General features: G+C 47.8%; 1 protein-coding gene across 2 annotated transcripts in view; it reads right to left on the bottom strand.

The window, feature by feature from the left end:
* The window catches only part of DNAJC11 (DnaJ heat shock protein family (Hsp40) member C11), a 66,003-nt gene that overhangs the window by 10,628 nt on the left and 32,120 nt on the right, over window positions 1-23,255 (bottom strand). For both annotated transcript variants that reach the window (XM_019010513.4, XM_055383413.2), the window contains 6 exons: window positions 20,817-20,918; window positions 9,116-9,244; window positions 8,034-8,156; window positions 6,735-6,808; window positions 963-1,152; window positions 215-300 (listed from right to left, as the gene is read on the bottom strand). In XM_019010513.4, coding sequence (XP_018866058.1) covers window positions 215-300; window positions 963-1,152; window positions 6,735-6,808; window positions 8,034-8,156; window positions 9,116-9,244; window positions 20,817-20,918 — 704 coding nt within the window. The remainder of the gene's footprint in view (window positions 1-214; window positions 301-962; window positions 1,153-6,734; window positions 6,809-8,033; window positions 8,157-9,115; window positions 9,245-20,816; window positions 20,919-23,255) is intronic.

The following is a 23,255-nucleotide window of genomic DNA, read 5'->3' as shown; positions in this document are numbered from 1 at the left end:
CCCATGGTCTAGTTCTTCCACAACACTCTCTAAGCTCCTCAAGGGCTGGGACTGTAGTGTTAAATCCCCCACAGCCTCAAAATAGGAAGCTCTCCAAAAATGTCACACACACGTAGATATTCACATGAGCAAGGTATCTTACACCAACTGGTTCCACTGTGAAGACCCACATGCAGTACCAGTGTGCTTCCATTTTAGCCAGGCCAGGACTTACTTGAGGGATCCTTTCACACGAGTCTGATCGTCATCTTGGAATTTGTGCTGATAGCTGATCAGTGCAAAGGAGTGAGGGATTCCCAGCTGGGGAGACAGAGGGTGCAAGGATGCGTGGCTAGGGCGTGTGACTCCGTGGGGAGATGGGTATCTGCCCTCCCACTAGCTCTGGGCATCTACTGCACACAGGCCTTTAAGGCAGGGGTCACTGTCTGGCAGCTGCAGTGAGTGCACCATGATTTATTAGCAGCCAGTAGTTAAAAACTGGGAGACTTCACTGAAAACCCAGTTTTCTAGCTTCTCACAAGAAATAAAAAACTCTGGTGACACTGAGCCTATGCTCCTAGGTGGCAGCGGCTGGTGAGAGCCAAGGAGCAGTGGCCCGTGTGGGGCTTCTCATGTACCAGCCCTGGTGTGGCCACAGGGGCGTCCGAGGGCATGATTCTGCTATGGGGTTTCATCTGCCCGCCCCCGATTCCGTGGGTGGCTCCCACCAGACATTAAGATGTTGTTCTGCTTTAAGATGATCCAACAAAGCTGCCCCAGGCACCTGAAGGCAACTGCATTTCATACTCGAAGGTTCCACCAGGTCACTCGAGTGTGAGCACCGAGAGCCTGTCCCTCAGGGCCCTGCATGGGCTTAGACTTAGTGGTGATCAGGACGCAGGATTTAAGGGGAGCACTGAGTGCTTGGGAGGAGGGGTCCTCCCAGAGCTCTGTCTGCAGGAGATGATGGCTGCTCGGCTCACCTGCAGGGCCACAGTGAAGTGGCTGGTTTTAGTGTCTCGGACGATGCTAGTGTTCATGGCTGACTGGATACCCCATCGCCACTGCAGGTAGCCCACGGTGTTCTTGTCTAGGTTCCGAGCTAGGACAGTGGTCAGGCCAGGTCGGATTCCACGGGATGAAAACTGCAGAGCACAGTTTGTTGTCACAAAGCTGGAGAGACACAGAGACAGAATAGGTCCTGGATGGCACCTGCTCTCAGGTGTTCTGTTACTTCCTCTCTGCCTGGCTAAGACCTCACTTACTGTCACATCTATGCATCCCTGGGCCAGCTCCCAGTAAAAAAAAAAAAGCAGGAGGTCAGGCCTCTATCCACACAGAGGGGGAGGGTCCTAGCCAGAATCTTCCTAGTAACCTCCCGACTCCCCTCAGCCGCCCTAACTTTAGCTACAACCAAATAGGCACCTGACTGTCTGCATTCCTAAGCCAGCAGATGCAACCCCACTCAAGTTAGAATGGATGGGGGCCGAGGAGTGCAAGTCAGAATCACCTACAGAGGGTCTCATATTAAGCAGTCCAAGACAGTGGTGCTCAAACTACTGCACGCTGGAATCACCCGGCTCATCCACAAATCACGGCTGGTGGCTTCTCCGCCGGCATGCTGATTCCTTCAGTGCGGGCTTGGAGTGCTAAGTGTCCCAATGATTCCAATGTGCAGTAGAGTTTGAGAATCACTTACCTAGAGGACACCCCAGACCTATGAACCAGAATTTCTGGGTGGAGGCATCAGTATATTTTTGGAGCTGCTGTGTGATTTCTAATGTACTAGTGACCACAGCTGGGTACTAGTGACAGAAACTAAAGGCAAAGCGAGCACAGGAAACCGGTTCCCGAAAAGAGCCTCTGCAGTTTCTTTCCAAGGGAGTCCAGCCCCATCTTCTGGTTGAAAAGAGGTATTTCATTTTACTAACAGAAATTCACACTTCATTCAAGGTGCTGAAGGGTAAACTAACAGCTGGTTTCTTTAATAAAGAGCTCCACATCAATTGCCTAAGTTTCTTTCTCTCCTTTCTAAGCTCTGGAGGTGATGTTTATGCCATTAAAAAAACAGTAGGCAGGCTCATTGGCTCACACCTGTAACCCCAGCACTTTGGGAGGCTGAGGAGGCAAATTGCTTCACCCCAGGAGTTCAAGGACAGCCTGGGCAACATGACAAAACCCCCATCTCTACAAAAAAGACACAAAATTAGCCAGGTGTAGTGGCACGCCCTGTAGTCTCAGTGACTCTGGAGGCTGAGGAGGAAGGAGCACTTGAGCCTGGACAGGTCGTTTTTTTTTTTTTTTTTTTTTTTTGACGGAGTTTCGCTCGTCCAGGCTGGAGTGCAGTGGCGTGATCTTCTCAGCTCACTGCAACCTCCGCCTCCTGGATTCAAGTGATTCTCCTGCCTCAGCTTCCTGAGTAGCTGGGACAACAGGCACCCACCACCATGTCCGGTTAATATTTTGTATTTTTAGTAGAGATGGGGTTTCACCATGTTGGCCAGACTGGTCTCGAATTCCTGCCCCCAGGTGATCCACCCGCCTCAGCCTCCCAAAGTGCTGGGATTACAGGTGTGAGCCACTGTGCCCAGCCAACAGGTTGATATTTTTGATTTAAGATGGCTTATTCGGCCGTAACTCCATCGTAAATCAAGGAACATCTGCAACTTGATCCATGGATTAGAGGACCCTGGTTAGCAGACATCCATAACTAACCTGGCCACTATATATTAAGAAACTGGGCTAGTAGGCCGGGCTCGGTGGCTCACGCCTGTAATCCCTGCACTTTGGGAAGCCGAGGTGGGTGGATCACAAGGTCAAGTGATGGAGACCATCCTGGCCAACATGGTGAAACCCCGTCTCTACTAAAAATACAAAAATTAGCTAGGCGTGGTGGCGCGTGCCTGTAGTTCCAGTTACTTGGGAGGCTGAGGCAGAAGAACAGCTTGAACCTGGGAGGTGGAGGTTGCAGTGAGCCAAGACTGCGCCACTGCACTCCAGCCTGGTGACAGAGCAAGACTCCGTCTCAAAAACAAAACAAAACAAACAAACAAAAAGAAGCTGGCATCCTTGGTCACACATCACCCCCTTGTTTATAACTCAGTCGTCCTTCCGTTTAAATCTGCTCAAGTCTAACAAGCTCTGAGTAGTAGAACTAAATTCAATTTCCAAACCTGTAAATGCTGATGATCAGTCCACCCCAAACTCTTGGTGACCACTCAATGAATAGACACTGAGGCTCAACCAGAACAAAACGGCCAAAAGATTTTCCTTAATGAAGTGTCTCCCAAGCTTGTGTGACCTTAAGAATCACCTGGGGCGCTTGAAACACCTAGATTCCCAGTCCCCTCCCTCATAAGACCCAAAGCAGCTTTTTTTCTTTTTTTCGAGACAGAGTCTCGGCTCTGTCACCCAGGCTGGAGTGCAGTGGCACGATCTTGGCTCACTGCAACCTCTGCCTCCCGGGTTCAAGCAGCTCTCCTGCCTCAGCCTCCCAAGTAGCTGGAATTACAGGTGCCCACCACCACGCCTGGCTAATTTTTGTATTTTTAGTAGAGACAGGGTTTCACCATGTTGGCCAGGCTTGTCTTGAACTCCTGACCTCAGGCAACCCGCCTGCCTTGGCCTCCCAAAGTGTTGGGATTACAGGCACGAGCCACCGCACCTGACCAGCATTTCTTTTATCCTTTTTTTTTTTGAGAGAGGGTCTTGCTCTGTCACCCAGGCTGAAGTGCAGTGGTGTCATCATGGCTCACTGTAGCCTCGACCTCCTGGCCTCAAGCGATCCTCCCACCTCAGCATCCCAAGTAGCTGGGACTACAGGTGTGTGTTACCACACCTGGTTAATTTTTATATTTTTTGTAGAGTCAAGATTTCGCCATGTTGCCTAGGCTGGTCTCAAACTCCTGAGCTCAAGTGATCGTCCCACCTGGCCTCCTAAAGTGCTGGGATTACCACACCCTGCCCCCGAGGCAGCTTTAACCAGCATCTGGGGTGACCAATCTAAGTAGACAGGGTCAGGACAACACTGATGTGTATACAGATGCTGTTTCCCTGCTGTTCTCTTCTAAGTATGAATCCCGGTCCCCTTCTCAGACCCAGTAGGTGAATCCAATTACGCAGAGCAGGGGACTGTGGAGCTGTGTTGTGAGCAGCACCCAGGTGATGCCCCATGGCAGCATGTCCCGCATTCCTTCCATCTTTTAAAATAATTTTTTTTCGGTGGCAGTCTTGCTCTGTCGCCTAGGCTGGGGTACAGTGGTGCAATCTCAGCTCATTGCAGCCTCAACCTCCTGGGTTCAAGCAATCCTTCCACCTTGGCCTCCCAAAGCCCTGGGATTGCAGGTGTGAGTCACATTGGCTCCTTTTCCTCTTTGTGTGTCTGGAAGCACTGCTTGTTTTTTGTTTTTTTTTTTTTTGAGACAGAGTCGCCCAGGCTGGAGTGCAGTGGCGCGATCTCGGCTCACTGCAAGCTCCGCCTCCTGGGTTCACGCCATTCTCCTGCCTCAGCCTCTCGAGTAGCTGGGACTACAGGCGCCCGCCACTGCTCCCAGCTAATTCTTTGCATTTTTAGTAGAGACAGAGTTTCACCGTGTTAGCCAGGATGGTCTCGATCTCCTGATCTCGTGATCCACCCGCCTCGGCCTCCCAAAGTGCTGGGATTACAGGCATGAGCCACCGTGCTCAGCCAGGAAGCACTGCTTTGGTGCCTAAGCGGCCTCTGCCTGCCCCACAGGCCACATCCTCCTGTTTCGCAGGCTCTCTCCCAACTTCTCCTGCTCTCCCTACAACAGGCTGACCTGCAAGCGTGCCTGTGTTCTCTGCCGCATGCCCCACAGACAAACGACCAGACTAGTGGGCAGGGATTAGGTCAACCCCTGCAGAGCCTGGCAGGCACACAGATACATGTCTCATTGGAAGTGTAATAACTTTCTTTTTTTTTTTTTTTGAGACAGTCTTGCTCTGCTGCTTAGGCTGGAGTACAGTGGTATGATCTTGGATCATTGCAACCTCCGCCTCCTGGGTTCAAGAGATCCTCCCACCTCAGCCTCCCAAGTAGCTGGGACTACAGGCAAGCGCCACCATGCCTGGTTAATTTTTATATTTTTAGTAGATGGGGTTTCGCCATGTTGGCCAGGCTGGTCTCGAACTCCTGTACATGTTTGTACATGTTTATACAGCCTACAATACATGTTTGATAAGAAAGTTATTCATGCCACTGTGCCTGGGCACAGTGGCTCACACCTGTAATGCCAGCACTTTGGGAGGCCAAGGTGGGAGGATCACCTGAGGTCAGGAGTTAAGAGACCAGCCTGGCCAACAAGGAGAAACCCCAACTCTACAAAAATTAGTCAGGCATGGTGGTGCACACCTGTAGTCCCAGCTACTCAGGAGGGTCACCTGAGCCTGGGAGGTTGAGGGTGCAGTGAGCCAAGATTGCATCACTATTCTCCAGCCGGGGTGACAAAGTGAGACCTGTCTCAAAACAAAAAACAAAACAAAAAACATGTACTCCAGGCTTGCTGAAGTGGCTCATGCTTCTAATCTCAGTGCTTTGGGAGGCCAAGGTGGGAGGACTGCTGGAATCCAGGAGCTTGAGACCAGCCTAGGCAACATAGAGATAACTTATCCCTAAAAAAAACTAAACAATGAGCCAGGCATGTTGGCATATGCCTGTAGTCCTAGTTTTTCGGGAGGTTGAGGGAGGAGGACTGCTTGACTCCAGGAGTTCAAGGCTGCTGTGAACTATGATCGGACTATTGCACTCTAGCCTAGGCAACAGAACAAAACCTCGTCTCTAACAAAAATAAAGTAAAATAAAATAGGCCAGGCGTGGTGGCTCACGCCTGTAATCTCAGCACTTTGGGAGGCCGAGGCAGGTGGATCACCTGAGGTCAGGAGTTCGAGACCAACCTGACCAACATGGTGAAACCCCATCTCTATTAAAAATACAAAAGTAGCTGGGTGTGGTGGCACACGCCTGTAGTCCCAGCTACTCGGATGGTTGAGACAGGAGAATAGCTTGAACCCAGGAGGCAGAGGCTGCAGTGAGCCGAGATCACACCACCGCACTCCAGGCTGGGCAAGACAGAGCAAGACCCTGTCTCAAAAATAAATAAATAAAATAAACTCCGTGTGCTCCATTCTAGGACTCCTTCAGCTATATCTTCCTTTGGAAGAAAGGTATTATTTACCCTCCACCAATTCTTTTATCTGAGCTCACACAGACATCACTGCACCCACCATATAGGAAATGAAGACACTGCTGTTGTTCTAGAAGGGACAGGGATATACAGTTCTAGGAGTGTGACATGGCAGCAGCAGAGACGACAGGAAGCAGAGGCTGGCTGGGGACTACATCTCTGGCATATGTCAATCAACCCGATGATGAGGCAGTCTGTCATTCTCTGGGACAATGGAACGATCCATAAGTCTGTAAGTGTTTCGGTCCACTGACCAACTCTCCCTGAAGGCACTCTTTCTCCGTGGCCTCGTGGCATAGGTAAGGGAGGTGCGAGACCTGGATGGTGCAGCCTGGCCAGGGCTGGGACAAGGGTCCGGCCCCCGCAATCCCGCCTCTTCCCACCTGCACACTGCCTGGGCTTCACGCCAGTGCTATACCTGCCCTTGATGTACGCAGTGACCTTGTAGGACAGACAAGATAGTGCCAACCACTGTGATAAAAAGAACACACAGTTCTAGTCTCCTAAGCCAACAAAGACCACCAAAGAGGAGCTGCTATCTCTCATATTTACCATCTTGGTGTGAGATTACGGAACAGCTTGAGACCGAACAAAGGCCCCTGTAGGTCTCCGGCTCCAAATTCCAACTGTTTGAAAAGGAAAAAGAGAAGGCATTAATGGTGTTTTATCTCATAGCAGCAACCCAGGCTCAGGTATGTACCTCTGGGTATAATTCCTAAATTCAATTCACTGGTCTTGCCAGGGCTCTAAAAGAAGGGGGTGGAAGATTGTTAATGTCTCATCTTAACCTTTGCCAAATGGAGCTGTCTGCTGCCACAGATCCAAAGGAGACCCAGGCTTCAAAGGCACATGTTTCACTGGTGTCCCTCCAAAGAAAAAACTGCTCACCTCTGTTCCTTGCCTCCCAGGCTGAGGTCAGGAGACCAGCTGGCTCCCCCTACCCCTCCTGGCGCAGCCCCCCGCCACCTGCAGAGCACCGACTGCGGTCCAGTGTGCCCCCCACCCCCGCATGCACTGCCGACTCCTTTTCATTTTCATCCTGCGCCAAATGTCTTCCAGGTCACTGGGGTGGTCCTCAGGGGCCTGATGTTAAAGCCCAGCAGCGGTTCCACACTCGCACAGCCTTGGAAGTCACAGCTGAGCCTGGCTGCCGTGTTTACTAGTCTGGGTGACTTTCAAGCAACTCTTCAATGTTAATTTGATGCAGCTCAATTTGCTCGGCAGAACTGGCTGTTAAACGGCCACCAATCAGTGAACCATCACGCCGAAGAGAGCACCTGCCTTCTGAATTGTGCAGGAAAAAGAGCCCACAGGCTTTTTGCTCAAAGGGAACAAACACACGGAGTTTCAGAGGCTGGATTTCTAGAAGTTGGCATCTCATAGGAAACCTTGTTTTTCTATGCTAATTTTAAACTGTGAGGAAGACTGACAGGACTTCTCAGATATGAGACCTATTTATTTATTTATTTTTGAGACGGAATTTTGCTCTTGTCCCCCAGACTGGAGTGCAACGGCGCGATCTTGACTCACTGCAACCTCTGCCTCCTGGGTTCATGTGATTCTCGTGATTCTCCTGCCTCAGCCTCCCAAGTAGCTGGGATTACAGGCAGGTGCCACCATGCCCAGCTAAGTTTTGTATTTTTAGTAGAGACGGGGTTTCACCATGTTGCCAGGCTTATGAGACCTGTTTTTCTTTTAGGACCAGTCAACTTATGGAAGCTTGACACTTGGTACCGTTCTTACACAACAATGGGGCCCCCAGGGTGAGCCTGAGGGTGAGCTTTGAGAGTGTAAATGTTCAGAAATAAGGCTTTGCACGGACAACACAACTCAGCCAATAGACATTCTTACCTCTCCCCATCCCTTTGCCGAAGTTACTCGTCTGAGCGCAAAGTTAATGGAACCTCCTCCATTTCCATTCTGGGTTGAGAGGCTTCCAGAGAGGATGGCTGTGTCTGTCGCTGTCAAGGGTGCCTAAAAATGGTATTTGCTGGTAATGAATGAATCAAAACAACAGGAAGTGCCAATGGCAGCAGCCTAAAGAACGCACTGTGAGCCCAAGGCCAAAGGTGCAGACGATTCCTCTGTTCAGAAGCACACATGGATGCAGAACTGCCGCAACAGCTTCACTTTTCTTCCGCTTTGTTATTTGGTCTGCATGTGACCATGAGGGTAATATGCTTTGCAAAAGCTTTAATGGGCACATTTCACAACACCAGGGGAAACATGGGGCTGCATGTCCCAATGGTATCAGATAGCACAGTGACTTCACTGTGTGCCTTCCCTCTGTGGTTTGCCATCAGGGTTCCGGGGGGACTGAAGACCTTCCCATGGCTGTATTCTGTATCAACTGACTCAGGGAGCTCCAAGAGGGGGCAAATTTCCCCAAGTTAGGACTCCACGTTGTTGGCTGATGCAATGGAGAATAAATTAATGAGCTGAGGAGACAAAGACCTACTATAAACGCTCAGGAGAATGACCTGACCTCACCACATCCAAATAGTGGGCAGAATGGTGACATTTTCGCGTGCCCAGGGCTCAGGATGAGAGCTGCTATAGCCTTGCGGCGCCTAGCAGAATTTGCCTTAAAACTAAAACCGGTTGTTAGAATGATCCATGGAGGTCTGCTTTCTCTCCCAGAACCCCATGACCTTGGGCCTCTACTTCTCCCAGACCATTAACACCCTCTGCTGGAAAGGCCCAAGACCTTGGGAGCCAAGTGCCCCAGCCCACACTCCTGCTGGCTCACATGCCAGCACAGCGGTAACACACGGCTGGGACTGAAGCGCTTTCTTTTTTAAGTGGCTAATTGCATCCTTTCATAAATAAAGATGAGAAAAACCCTGGGCAGACTCTCATTCCAGCTGCTTGGTGTGCTGTGCCTCATTAACTTGAGCCTTTGCTGTACTCGGAGAGGTGGTTGTATGCTTTACCTCAATGGACTGGGATATGTGCATTTTATTAATTTCAATCTGCGGAAAGCTACTGCCGGACACATCTTCATACTCCTCATCATAGCGATCAAAAAGGTCAGTGGCATCTACTCCAACGCTGATCGTTCCCTGGGGCAGAAAAACAAGCCGTCAGCAGAACGGGTGGTATTTGTGGAATGAAAGACAATGCTACACTTCAACAGCCAGCTCGCTTTAATTGAACAAGTCATTTGACTTCAGGGTTCACTGGTTTTAGGTAGGACACTCCACCAGGAAGCCCACAAAGCATGAATGTCACAGTCCGAACCAAACTGCAGAGCACCACAGACGTCCAGAGCTAGAAAACATCATTTGACCAGGAGAGCCGGTCCGCATGTCTGCAGAGCAATGACACGCTAAAGACAAAAGTGTTAGTCAAAGGAGTAAGAGCTACACAGTTTGATTTTCAGAGACCAAACAGGACCCAAGAATGCACAAAACAACCTAGAAATGAGCTACATGGATTAAACATTTTTTGGTAAACAATCTTATACCACAAAACTACCCTAAAACTCTTTAAATAAAAATACCTTCAAAGATAAAGCAGCACAAATTATGAACAAATGGGAGACTTTAAAATTAATCCACCTTCTCAAATTAACGAGAATGAAGTTTGAGAAACAGAACACTGTATTTGCTCAAGGAATTCTAAGCTAAAATTTTGCTGATAAAAATGCTTGTTACTCAGAAAATCAATGTTTATTATTCTTTGATAGTCACAACTTTAAAAACGGACATATATCTTAATCCAGTATATAAAACCATGGCCACACACATTTTTTTAACTAAACTTTTTGCAGCCCATTGAAACAATGTTTTTTTGCTAGCTTTTTTTTTTTTTTTGAGATGGAGTCTCGCTCTGTCACCAGGCAACATGAGCAATTAGTCCAGTGCAGTGCAGTGGCACGATCTCGGCTCACTGCAACCTCCGCCTCCTGGGTTCAAGCGATTCTCCTGCCTTAGTCTCCCGAGTAGCTGGGACTACAGGCGCATGCCACCATGCCCAGTTAATTTTTGTATTTTTAGTAGAGACAGGGTTTCACCATGTTGACCAGGATGGTCTCGATCTCTTGACCTCATGATCCACTCGCCTCGGCCTCCCAAAGTGCTGAGATTACAGGTGTGAGCCACCGTGCCCAGCTGGTGCTAGCTTTCTATCAGATGCTTCAATCTGAAAATGCATTAACCCTAATAATTACTTGATTTCTGTTGAGGGTGAAACACCTGACATTATAAATGCTACTATAAACTCAATTAAAAAGTTCCACATTAAAGGTAAACGTGTTTGTTTTTGCGGTGATATTCAAATACCAACTTGGAGGCAGTATAGTGTTATGGTAAAAAATTTTCTTATTAAATCAAGAAACCCATGGACTAGAAACATCCTTAGAATTAGTTGTAGTGATACACATAATGTATAATTGTGTCAAAACAAGCTGTGGTATTCTACCCATGGAAAATGAAGTTGTAGTTGCCAAAATTTACAAATTTTTTATATTCACAGAGTAACAGCATGAACACATCTCTGTCATGATGATGATTCTGAATAATCAACAAAACTGCATGGCAGTAAATGAACAATTTGTGGCCAGGTGTGGTGGCTAATACCTGTAATCCCAACACTTTGGGAGGCTGAGGGAGTGGGATCACCTGAGGTCAGGAGTTCGAGACCAGCCTGGCCAACATGGTGAAACCCTGTTGCTACTAAAAATACAAAAATTAGCCAGGTACACATCCCAGCTACTCTAGAGGCTGAGGCAGGAGAACTGCTTGAACCTGAAAGGTGGAGGTTGCAGTGAGCCAAGATTGCGCCACTGCACTCCAGCATGGGTGACAGAGCAAGACTCTGTCTCAAAAACAAGAAGAGGCCGGGTGCGGTGGCTCATGCCTGTAATCCCAGCACTTTGGGAGGCCGAGGCAGGCGGCTCACGAAGTCAGGAGTTCGACCAACATGACCAACATGGTGAAACCCCAACTCTACTAAAAATACAAAAATTAGCCGGGCGTGGTGGTGCGCACCTATAATCCCAGCTCCTCAGGAGGCTGAGGCAGGAGAATTGCTTCAACTTGTGAGGCAGAGGTTGCAGTGAGCCAAGATTGTGCCACTGCACTCCAGCCTGGGCAACAGAACAAGACTCCGTCTAAAAAAAAAAAAAAAAAAAAAAAATTACAATCACTGAAAATAAAGCTTATAATGAAAAATAATCTGAAGCTGATCTTTTTAGGGGGAAAAAAACCATACAAAATAAATAAGAGTTTATGAGATATAATTTTGAAATTCCATAACGGCATTTTGGAGTATCTTTATTTTGTGTAGGAATCTTGGTGGAGCTGTCATGTTTAATTGGGTAAATTTATATTCTGTTCAAGAATGAAATGGAATTGAAAAGGTCTACAGTTTTATAGCATCTAAATTTGATAAAACATTCAAAAGATCATAAATAAAGATGATTTAGAAAAATGTGTCAAAGAAAACTGTTGTGAATAAAGTTAAAAAGACAATACCTGTCAAAATACTTGGGCCAAGATATTTTTATGTTCTAATATGAAGAAATTTAAAATTGAAAGAATATTTTCTAAATTAAAAATATGATATACAGAGATGAATCAATTAAATGTGTCAAAAATTTCAGCTGAGTGCTGTGGCTCACTCTTGCAATCCCAGTACTTTGGGAGGCTGAGGTGGAGGGATTGCTTGAGCCCAGGAGTTCGACACCAGCCTAGGCAACATGTTGAGACTCTGTCTCCACAAAAAAACTAAAACCAAAAAAAAAAAAAAAAAAAAAGTTTAGCTGGGAGTGGTGGTATCCGCCTGTGGTCCCAGTCACCTAGGAGACTGGGAGGATTCCACTGGGAGGTGGGAGGATTCCTTGAGCCCGGGAGGCCAAGGCTGCAGTGAGCTGTGACTGTATCACTGCACTCTAGCCTGGGTGATAGTATGAGACCCTATCTCAAAGTAAAATATAACTTGCTAAATATAAATGCAACTTTCATAAAGATGGTAGCAATGTTATAAAAGAAAAAGACACAGGAAATACACTCTTCAAAAAATAGTGTGACACACTGTGGAAGTCAGATCAAAGGCCTCCTAAGGAACCATGCCTGCGGGTACTCACGCCCTTGTACAGAGCCCCTCTCCTTGATCCTGAACCTCTCAGGTTCACAAAAGCAACTCTCAGACTTGCTTTTGTCCAACAGAATGCGTGGATGTGATGGTGCTGACTTCAAGACCAGCTCACGAGAAGCCTTGCAGCTTGGCCCAGGTCTCTAAAATGCACTATCTGGGGGACACTAGCTAATACATATTAAGTCCAACTACCCAGAGACTGCTGTTGGCAAGGAAGCCTGAGCTGGCCTGGGGAGAGGTTGCCTAGATAGACAGCGATGCCAGCCACCTGCGCTGAGGTGCGTGAGACATGAATGCAGAAGCCACTGCTGACATGCAGACCAGCCAGCCTTCAGAGGATGAGACCCAGCTGCCATCTGACTGCAACCCCTGTGAGCACCATCCCATCACAGTCAAGTCCCAGCCAATCCACAGAACTGTGAGACAGTATGGAATTATTGTTGGAAGCCACCAAGTTTGGAAATGGTTATACAGCAGCACATAATCAGAACACTGATACTGGAGATAGACAGGGTTGGTGAACAGACTAAAGTCTGTAGATACATGCCCCAAATAATGATTCCTACTCTTTTTGAGACGGAGTCTTGCTCTGTCGCCTGGGCTGGAGTGCAGTGGCACGATCTCGGCTCACTGCAAGCTCTGCCTCCTGGGTTCACACCATTCTCCTGCCTCAGCCTCCCGAGTAGCTGGGACTACAGGCGCCCGCCACCACGCCCGGCTAATTTTTTTGTATTTTTAGTAGAGACGGGGTTTCACCATGTTAGTCAGGATGGTCTCGATCTCCTGACCTCGTGATCTGCCCGCCTTGGCCTCCCAAAGTGCTGGGATTACCGGCGTGAGCCCCCGTGCCCAGCCAGACTCTGGGATTTAAAGATAACCAAGTGAAAATAGGTTTATCAGCGAACTTATGTTTCAAATCCTGTGTTGTCATTTCAGCAATGATCACAGAATCTTCACCAGGACTAGGTTCCATCTCAAGAAACCACCATTTCTGTGCATCGATACTCCTCATCTGCTCCAGCTTGATCGTGAGATTGCAGCAATGGAGTGACACCTTCAGACGGGATCTGGGGACTGAGGGCTCCGGGATGCCACTGAGATCAGAATGAGTGACACAATACCTGAAGCGTCTAATGAAACTGGGAGGAACATTTCGGCTCTGACAAGAGAGTCTGGAGATGACTTTGTGATAGATTTATAGAAAACTAATCAAAGGAAACGAATGAGACAATTACTAATAACACAGAGGAAAAAGTGTTAAGAAAGGCTAGGTAATCCTGGTATATGATCTGGGTCAACTGAGTAATTATATGGTCACCGCAATGTATATAGTGAATATTAATGTAATCCAATTATAATTACACTGGGTAGACTGAAAACTGAAGAAACTGAGAGAACCATGTAAACATGTCAGAAGAAACAGCTCCAAGAGCTGGGAGTGGCTGCCTCAAGGGAACAGGAGTCAGGAGTAGAAAGGGGGGAGCGGCAGGGCTTTTCTTTATAAGTCTAGTAAATACCTGACTTTTGAACCTTGTACACATATTACTCTGACAAAAAAAATTGAAAAAAAAATCCCCATTTCTTAAGGACTTCCAAACAAAAAGCTATCTAAAAACTTACTTTATAGAGAAATTCTTTATAGGCCTGTTTTTAAATTAGTAGAGTTCTTGTGTCCGTAAACCTCAGCTGCTTCTCCCTTGGGAGGATCCAGCATAACCATATGACATCAATACTCACAGGCCAACTGCTGCCCCCCTGGCCAGCAGATGTCATCAATGGCCCCTGCAATTCCTGATCCAAGTTAATCCAGCCCAGATAGGAGCAATGCCTGCCGGCCCTGGGTCTAGTCCTGCACTGGCTCTGCAAATAGTCTGTAAGACTGAGTTTTTATTTAAATCACATACGCATCCCACCCACTGCTACCTGTTGGAAGACAGAGGTCCTCATCACATTGTGTTCATGACTAGACAGTGGATCAAAGCAGTTTCCATGAGTCCCCAGCAGCCCAACTTGCTCAGTGTTCCTTATATTAACCCCAGATCATCTCCCAGTAACACTGACTTGTTGCTATTGGTTCTTGTCTCTTGAACCATCACACATTAAGCCTGGTCCCTATTTCACATTGGGGAAATGGAATGTCTTCAACTCCTACTAATGTCTTCCCTCATCGTTCCAGACACACTGGCCTCTTTGCTGTTCTTGAACATACCAGATTCACCTCTCCATTTTGGCCTCTGCGTTGGCTCTGCCCTCTATCTGCAACATTCTTCACCAGATGGCCACGTGGCTAACTTTGTCATCTGCTTCCCATCCTTCCTCCAGTGGCACCTTTTCAGTGAAGCCTGACTACTCTAATTAAAACTGCAGGCTGGGCATGGTGGCTCACACCTGTAATCACAGCGCTCTGGGAGGCCGCGGCGGGTGGATCACCTGAGGTCAGGAGTTTGAGACCAGCCTGGCCAATATAGTAAAACCTCGTCTCTACTAAAAACACAAAAACATGAGCCGGGCATGGTGGCATGCACCTGTAGTCCCAGCTACTAGGGGCTGAGGCAGGAGAATTGCTTGAATCCAGGAGGTGGAGGTTACATTGAGCCAGGACAGTGCCACTGCACTCCAGCCAGGGCAACAAGAGTGAAACTCTGTCTCAAAAACAATACCAAGGCCGGGCACGGTGGCTCACGCCTGTAATCCCAGCACTTTGGGAGGCCGAGGTGGGCAGATCACGAGGTCAGGAGATCGAAACCATCCTGGCTAACAAGGTGAAACCCCGCCTCTACTAAAAATACAAAAATTAGCTGGGCGTGGTGGCAGGCGCCTGGAGTTCCAGCTACTCGGGAGGCTGAGGCAGGAGAATGGCATGAACCCGGGAGGTGGAGCTTGCAGTGAGCCGAGATTGCGCCACTGCACTCCAGCCTGGGCAACAGAGCAAGACTCCGTCTCAAAAACAAAAACAAAAAACCAAAATCAAAACAAAAAAACTGCAGCCTTCCCCACTTCCTTCGCTTTATGTACCCCCCACATCATTTCTCTCTCCAATATATAATTTTTTTTTTTTTTGAGACAGAATCTCACTCTGTTGCCCAGGCTGGAGTGCAGTGGCGAGATCTCAGCTCACTGCAACCTTTGCCTCCCAGGTTCAAGTGATTCTCCCGCCTTAGCCTCCCAAATAGCTGTGACTACAGGAGCACGTCACCAAGCCCGGCTAATTTTTGTATTTTTAGTAGAGATGCGGTTTTGCCATGTTGGCCAGGCTGGTCTTGAACTCCTGACCTAGATGATCTGCCTGCCTCGGCCTGCCCAAGTGCTGGGATTACAGGCATGAGCCACCACGCCCAGTCTTAATATATAATTTATATATTGCATTTACTGCAGCTTCTCTGTCCCTCAACTAGATCATTAAGCTTCATGGCAGGATTAGGTTGTCTGTTTTATTCTCTGCAGAATGTTCACATTCCTAAAGTGTCTGGCACATTACAGGCACCCAAATTAAATTACTTTGCGAATAAATCAACCATTTTTACCCACCTCCAACCCACAAAATTGCTAATATTAAACCAAGTCAACGAAAGATGACCATTTTCCCTGGTTCCCCCCTTTCGTAGCTAGCACATTTCTCCCTGTTAAATGTTATTTTGCAGTTTAATCCCTTTATTCTTGTTCACTGGGCTCTTTCAGAACCTTCTGCCTTGGGTCAACTGTGAATGTGATAAACACGTCTTCACTGACATCACTCAGAAATTCTGAGCGTGAGTTAGAGCCTTTCTCCCACAATGAGAAACTTCTTACCAGGTAGGAAATGATGTATTTGTACTCGTTGAGTAGAATCAGTTGTTTATTCAGCCAGGAATGTACCATTCTAAATTCTTTATTTTTTGGTTTCAAATCTTCTTAAAAACATGTAAAACATTTAACTGACAAATAGAGACTGCACACGTGCCAGGTGTACAGGTGCTGATTTGATACACGCAGACACTGTGTAGTGATGGTCACAATCACGTTAACACATTCACCGCCACCCAGGTGGAATGATTTTCATGTTTATATTTATCTGGCCATGAGGGTAACATAAGAAATTTCTGTCAACTGCAATCTCAAAAGGAACTCTTTACTAACTGAAAATTCCACCAAAAGAGGTGATACGAGGCAATGTGAAATTCACCTGTTTTATAACTGGTGAACCCAGCATGGCACTCATGACGCTTCCCACAGAATCACTTTATCTCAAATGGAAGTCAGAGCCTGTCCTCCCCATATAAACAGTAGTCTTAAATTCTGAAACCTTGTTTGTGAGTGATTATGCTGACATGAGGGGGTGAAACAGCCCTCCGACGGATACTCATTTCAAGACAAACAGCTGTTTTACCTTTGAATCCCTCTGTGCCTTCTATCCTGATTGCCAAGACCACTCTTCTTCTCCAGGGTTTCAGTTTCATTATCACAGCGCTTTCCCAGACCTGATTAACCAGGCTTTGGTCCCTCTTCTCCTTACAAGACAACTTCTCACGTTCTCCAATTGCAACAGCAGCCCATTTCTGCAGACGGTAAATTGCCCCTTCCTGCCACTACGCACAACAAACATACGGCTTAAACAACCCTTCTTCTGCCCCATCATCCTCTCAGCCAAGTCCAGGCAGTTTCATGACATCAGAATCACTTCTGCAGAACAGACTGAAGTCATAACCACGGGCGACTTTGCTGGCTACGGTTATTACCCAGGGCAACCCCAACATCCTTTAAAAATAATCAAGTGATGCACGCTTACATCTTTATGGAAACATTTTGGCATTTAAAAATATTTTTATGGTTATATGCCTTCCTTGATATGTTATTCAGATGGGGTCTCTCTCTGTCACCCAGGCTGGAGTACATCTTGGAGGCTGGAGCCAGGCTGGCACGATCCTGGCTTACTGCAACCTCCACCTCCAGGGCTCAAGCATTCCTCCTGCCTCAGCCTCCCGAGTACCTGGGACTACAGGAGCACGCCACCATGCCCAGTTAATTGTTTTTTGTTTTTTTTTTTTTAGAGATAGGATTTCACCATGTTGCCCAGGCTCTTGATACATTATTTTTATTTATTTATTTAGAAACGGAGTCTTGAGCTTGTCGCTCAGGCTGGAGTGCAGTGGCGCCATCTTGGCTCACTGCAACCCCCGCCTCCCAGGTTCAAGTGATTCTCCTGCTTCAGCCTCCCAAGCAGCTTGGATTACAGGCGCCTGCCACCACGCCCGGCTAATTTTTGTATTTTTAGTAGAGACAGGGTTTCACCGTGTTAGCCAGGATGGTCTCGATCTCCTGACCTTGTAATCCACCTGCCTCGGCCTCCCAAAGTGCTGGGATTACAAGCGTGAGCCACCGCGCCCGGCCTCAAGGGCCATTTACAAATCCCAACTCACAGGTCCCACCATTCCTGACCAAGCCAAGAATTTCCTCCTCAGTGTTGAATGAAACACCACCACCACATTTAGTTCTGAACGTCATTTTGGTACCAGTACCACTTTGCATTTATATAGCAAGATTATCTTTCCCTAATAAATTAACATCTATTTCATGTGTTTTCAATCTTTTCACAACTTGGCACAGTAGTCAGGACAGACGTCCTCATTTTACAGAAGAGAAAAGGGAGCACTGTCAAACGGCTCACTCTGTGTCCTGCCTCCTGCTGGCAGCTGTACCTTCTAACCTGGGCTTTTCCTCACTAGGCCTTTTTGCTTGGTAGATACATCAATCTACTGGAAATCCCTACCTAATCTGCTCTTATTGATGAAAACACAGAGAAATATGCACCCGCGTTTCAGGCGGCAATATCACGCACGGGATACAGCCTGCAAAGCCCTCTGAGCTGAGGTCCTCTGTGGAGGGTCCAGCTGACAGGTTGACCTCTAATTCATCAAAAGTGTCCTTCTGTTTTTGTTTAAGACAGGACCCTGCTCTGTTGCCCAGCTGGAGCGCAGTGGTGCAATCACGGCTCACTGCAACCTTGAACTCCTGGGCTCGGGCAATCCTTCTTCGTCTGCCTCCCAAGTAGCCTGGACTACAGGTATGTGCCACTGTGCTCAGCTAATTTGTAAATATTTTGTAGAGATGGGGGTCTTGTTATGTTGCACAGGCTGGTCTCAAACTCCGAACTCAAGCAATCCTCCTGCCTTGGCCTCCCAAAGTGCTGGGATTACAGGCATGCACCACCACGCCCACCCTCCATGGTCTCCTTAAAGCGGAGATCACCCCTTTCTTCTCAGGACAAGGATGTTTGCTCATCTTGAAAGGCAAAAAAACCCCTCAGAAATGGAATGAAAGATATACCTCAAATCCTCTCCTTAAAATGCTGGACAGCCAACATCTGGTTATCACTCAATATTTCTGATTAGAAAATGTTTTATGTATTTGGAAGCAGTTTTATGGAAGTAGCAAAGTATAGGACATTTTAAAAATCACTTGCATGCCTGTGTGAGATGGTCACAGCTGTGCTCCCTCATTCCACAGAAACATGGCTTGCAGACACATTTGCATAGAGGCCCAATAAGCAACTGCCACACACCCCCAGATGGCTGATTTGATCATGGGACATGGATGCAGGATGATAGTGAGGTTCTCTTTCCCTTTCACTGCTCCTAACACAACAAACCTCCAGCCAGAACATCAAAAACACCAAAGGAACAGCCTGCTCCTGCCAGGCACCCCCACCTCCCCCATCCCACCTCCATCTGCCAATACCGACCTTCCAAGCCAGACCTCCCTCCAGGCACCTGGCTGGGAGATCCAAGCAGGAACCATGAGCACAGCTCAGGGCACCTCGGAGATTTTCAACTCTCCCAATTATCCTAAACTCCCCGGCTCGGTTCACCCAGAGTTTTGATTCTCTACCTCCATCTGACCCAAAGGTAACCCTGCACTTCTGTTGAGGGGGAGAGTAAGTAGATGGGAGCAGAGGTGTTACCATTTTCAAATATACACTTTTTTCCCAAGAGAATTAAATCATTTATTGATTACACATGATAATGAGTGATACACAAGCTTCATTCCCATCCATAATTTTATCTGGTCAGATATAGTTTGAAATGTGGGATTCAAAGAGACGGACATGTTCTGGATATATGGTCCTTTCAATGCTGTATGGGTCTTAAAAAAACTGCTTTCCGGAATGTATTTCATCAGAGGTTTATCTTACTATGCATCCCAGTTTAAGCCAGCATTTGTTTTTTTTCTTTCTTTTCTTTTCTTTTTTTTTTTTTTTTTGAGACAGAGTCTCACTCTGTTGTCCAGGCTGGAATGCAGTGGCATGATCTTGGCTCACCACAACCTCCGCCTCCCTGGTTCAAGCTATTCTCCTGTCTCAGCCTCCCAAGTAGCTGAAATTACTCGGGAGGCTGGTGGCCATGCACCACCATGCCTGGCTAATTTTTTTGTATTTTTAGTAGAGATGGGGTTCGAGACCCAGGCTGGTCTTGAACTCCTGACCTCAGGTGATCTGCCCGCCTCTGCCTCCCAAAGTGCTGGGATTATAGGAGTGAGCCACCGCACCCGGCCTATTCTATTCCTTTACAAGGTTTAAAGAAAATAATAATGCTTCTTATAACTTTGTATGGCTTCTGCTCTCCTTCCAACAATGTTGATGATTTGACACAGATCATGGGAGAAGAGGCTGATGGAAGACCGGGGAGCTCCCAGCTCCTTATCATGACAAATACAGGCTCTCTGCCAGGCCATCCTGGCCACAGTGATAGGGTCTGGCCACTGAGCCCTCTTTTTAAACACAGCTGAACAGTACACCGGGCCATGTTTCATTAGCCGTTCAGTACAACTGGAATCTCAAAGTGACCAAGCTATCCTACTTGCCACAGAGCTGGGGCACACGTGCAAAACAACCTCCCCAGCAAACTGAAAGGAAAAAGAGAGCATACTTAGCATTGAAAAGTAACTCTGACTCAGTAGTTAAAGGACTTAAACTCCATCGGTGATCTGGGATACCGATGCTGCTCAAACAACCCAGTGACCGGTTGTCACGGCACCAATGCCCTGGGGTGATGTGAGCAGGGACTTCTGCTCAAGGCCATGAGGACATGCCCTGAGCCCTCTGCATTATTTGGCTCTCCGTATCCTAACGGGTAAGCAAGGACTTCTGCTGCCTCAATGCTTAGGTGGTTAGGTGGCTGTCCTCTGCCCTGCCTCTGTCCTTTGATTTCCAGTGTCAAGGACTTGGCAGCACAGTTGGAGGAAACAGCCTTCAATAACTAGCCTGTATATCTGCTTGGCAAAACTCCCAGACTTCTGGAAAAAACAGGCGACTGGTTTTGTCTTCCCTCCACACGGTACAAAACCTTCATCTCCTGGAGATGAGCAGCAGTGTGGCTGATGGCTACCAGGGAGGTGTCTTCCAGAAAGATACAACTTTGACATAATATAAGCTAAATTTTGTCCCACCAGCTTGTATGTTTTTACTTTAACAATCCACCAGCACCTCATTATTTCACACCTGGCTTCTAGTTATGAGGCCTTTTCATGAAGTGTCCTCATGAAACGTGGCCCCTGGCTTACCTTGGGATTGGTTCGCTGCTGCAACCTCCTCTCTTCTCTCTCTCTCTGCAGCCGCTCAAACTCCTCTCGAATTTCAGCAGGGGTTCTCCTCCTTTCCACAACCTATGCACAGAATCAAGATGGGAAGACAGTTGAGGACCCAGGAGGTAAGGGAAACGTACACAAAGAGCTGCAGTCATTGATTTTGGTGTGTGCATGCTGCCTGGGGTCTGGCCACAGCCTTTCCTCAGGAAGGACCCCAAACCATGAGTTCCACCATCCGATGGCTCAGGCCTGGGTGAGGGAGAGCTCACTGCCCTCCTGGCCCTTCCCAAGGTTGAAATGAGTTTTCACTCAGCTCTCCAGAGTGACTTAAACATTCTTTATTTTAGCAACTTATCTCTGAGGCTGCAGAAATCTTACAAGGAAAATGTCACCTTATGAATTTCTTTTTTTTTTGAGACGGAGCCTCGCTCTGTCGCCCAAGCTGAAGTGCAGTGCATTATCTCAGCTCACTGCAAGCTCCGCCTCCCGGGTTAACACCATTCTCCTGCCTCAGCCTCCTGTGTAGCTGGGACTACAGGCGCCCACCACCACCCCTGGCTAATTTTTTTTTGTATTTTTAGTAGAGACGGGGTTTCACCATGTTACCCAGGATGGTCTCAATCTCCTGACCTCGTGATCCACCCACCTCGGCCTCCGGAAGTGCTGGGATTACAGGCTTGAGCCACTGCGCTGGCCTACCTTAAATTTCATAGCGTAAATTTCCTAATGAATCTCAGATAACAAATGTTAAATATCAAGACGAAGGCAAGCTGGCTCTCCCTAGTGGTGAGACAATCGCTAGAGACTCCTTTTGAGCTTCTTGGACCAAGGATCTCGAGCTGTCAGGTCTAGGTGTTTTTATTCTGTTGTTGTAGAAACGGGGTCTTGCTATATTGCCCAGGTTGGCCTCAAACTCTTGGCCTCAAAGGATCCTCCCACATCAGCCTCCCAAAGTGCTGGGATTGCAGGCACGAGCCACCACGTCTGGTGGGTCTGAGTGTTTTCAGAATCATGGGACTCTTCTTCTTATAACAGTATATGAACCTTAGAATGTGGGCTGTCAGTTATAGGCTGGCGTAACAATACTCAGGTACCACACAGCAGACCTCATTAAACTCAGGGACGCAGAGTAATGTCGAATCTGAGAAAATAAGGTATTCCGGCCTGGCACGGTGGCTCACGACTGTAATCCCAGCACTTTGGGAGGCAGAGGTGAGGGGGTCACCTCAGGTCAGGAGTTCAAGACCAACCTGGCCAATATGGCGAAACGCCATCTCTACTAAAAATACAAAAATTAGTCAGATGTGGTGGCAGGTGCCTGTAATCCCAGCTACTTGGGAGGCTGAGGCAGGAAAATTGCTTGAACCCAGGAGGTGAAGGTTGCAGTGAGCTGAGATCATGCCACTGCACTCCAACCTGGGTAACAGAGCAAGACTCTCTCTTAAAAAAAAAAAGAAAAAGAAAAAAGAAAATAAGGTATTCGAGGCCTGGTGCAGTGGCCTACACCTGTAATCCCAGCACTTTGGGAGGCCGAGGCGGGTGGATCACCCGAGGTCAGGAGTTTGAGATCAGCCTGGCCAACATGGTGAAACCCTGTCTCTACTAAAAATACAAAACATTAGCTGGGCGTGGTGGCGGGTGCCTGTAATCCCAGCTACTTGGGAGGTTGAGGCAGCAGAATCACTTGAACTCGGCAGGCGGAGTTTGCAGTGAGCCAAGATCACACCATTGCACTTCAGCCTGGGCAACATGAGCAAGAAACTCCGTCTTAAAAAAGAAAAGAAAAGAAAAGAAAAGAAAAGAGGCCGGGCGCGGTGGCTCACGCCTGTAATCCCAGCACTTTGGGAGGCCGAGGTGGGCGGATCACGAGGTCAGGAGATCGAGACCACGGTGAAACCCCATCTCTACTAAAAATACAAAAAATTAGCCGGGCGCGGTGGCGGGCGCCTGTAGTCCCAGCTACTCGGGAGGCTGAGGCAGGAGAATGGCGTGAACCCGGGAGGCGGAGCTTGCAGTGAGCCGAGATTGCACCACTGCACTCCAGCCTGGGCGACAGAGCGAGACTCCGTCTCAAAAAAAAAAAAAAAAAAAAAAAGAAAAGAAAAGAAAAGAAAAGAAGGCATTCCAATTCCAGTTCAGCCCTTCTTAGCTCATCATGAAAGGAAGACTGTCTAGTTGACATTTCAAAGAAGTGGAAAGGCCACCGTGAAAGAGGCAACCGCACTGCACGATTTCTAAGGGTCCTGTTTATGGTGTGAAATTGTGTGCACCGGTGAGAAACACACAGTGTGGGAACAGGACAGAAACAGTGGCTACTCTTTTTCTATCACGACCAAAGTTATCAGATGGATGGGGGAGGGGGCAGGGGTATAAGAAAGCAGGTTCTGCCCATCCATGGGAGAAACACAGGGGAGT

The sequence above is a fragment of the Gorilla gorilla genome, chromosome 1, assembly GCF_029281585.2.
Source record: "Gorilla gorilla gorilla isolate KB3781 chromosome 1, NHGRI_mGorGor1-v2.1_pri, whole genome shotgun sequence".
Taxonomy (NCBI): Eukaryota; Metazoa; Chordata; class Mammalia; order Primates; family Hominidae; genus Gorilla; species Gorilla gorilla.
The sequence above is the reverse complement of the archived record's forward strand: the minus strand, read 5'-3'. Positions and strand labels throughout refer to the sequence as shown.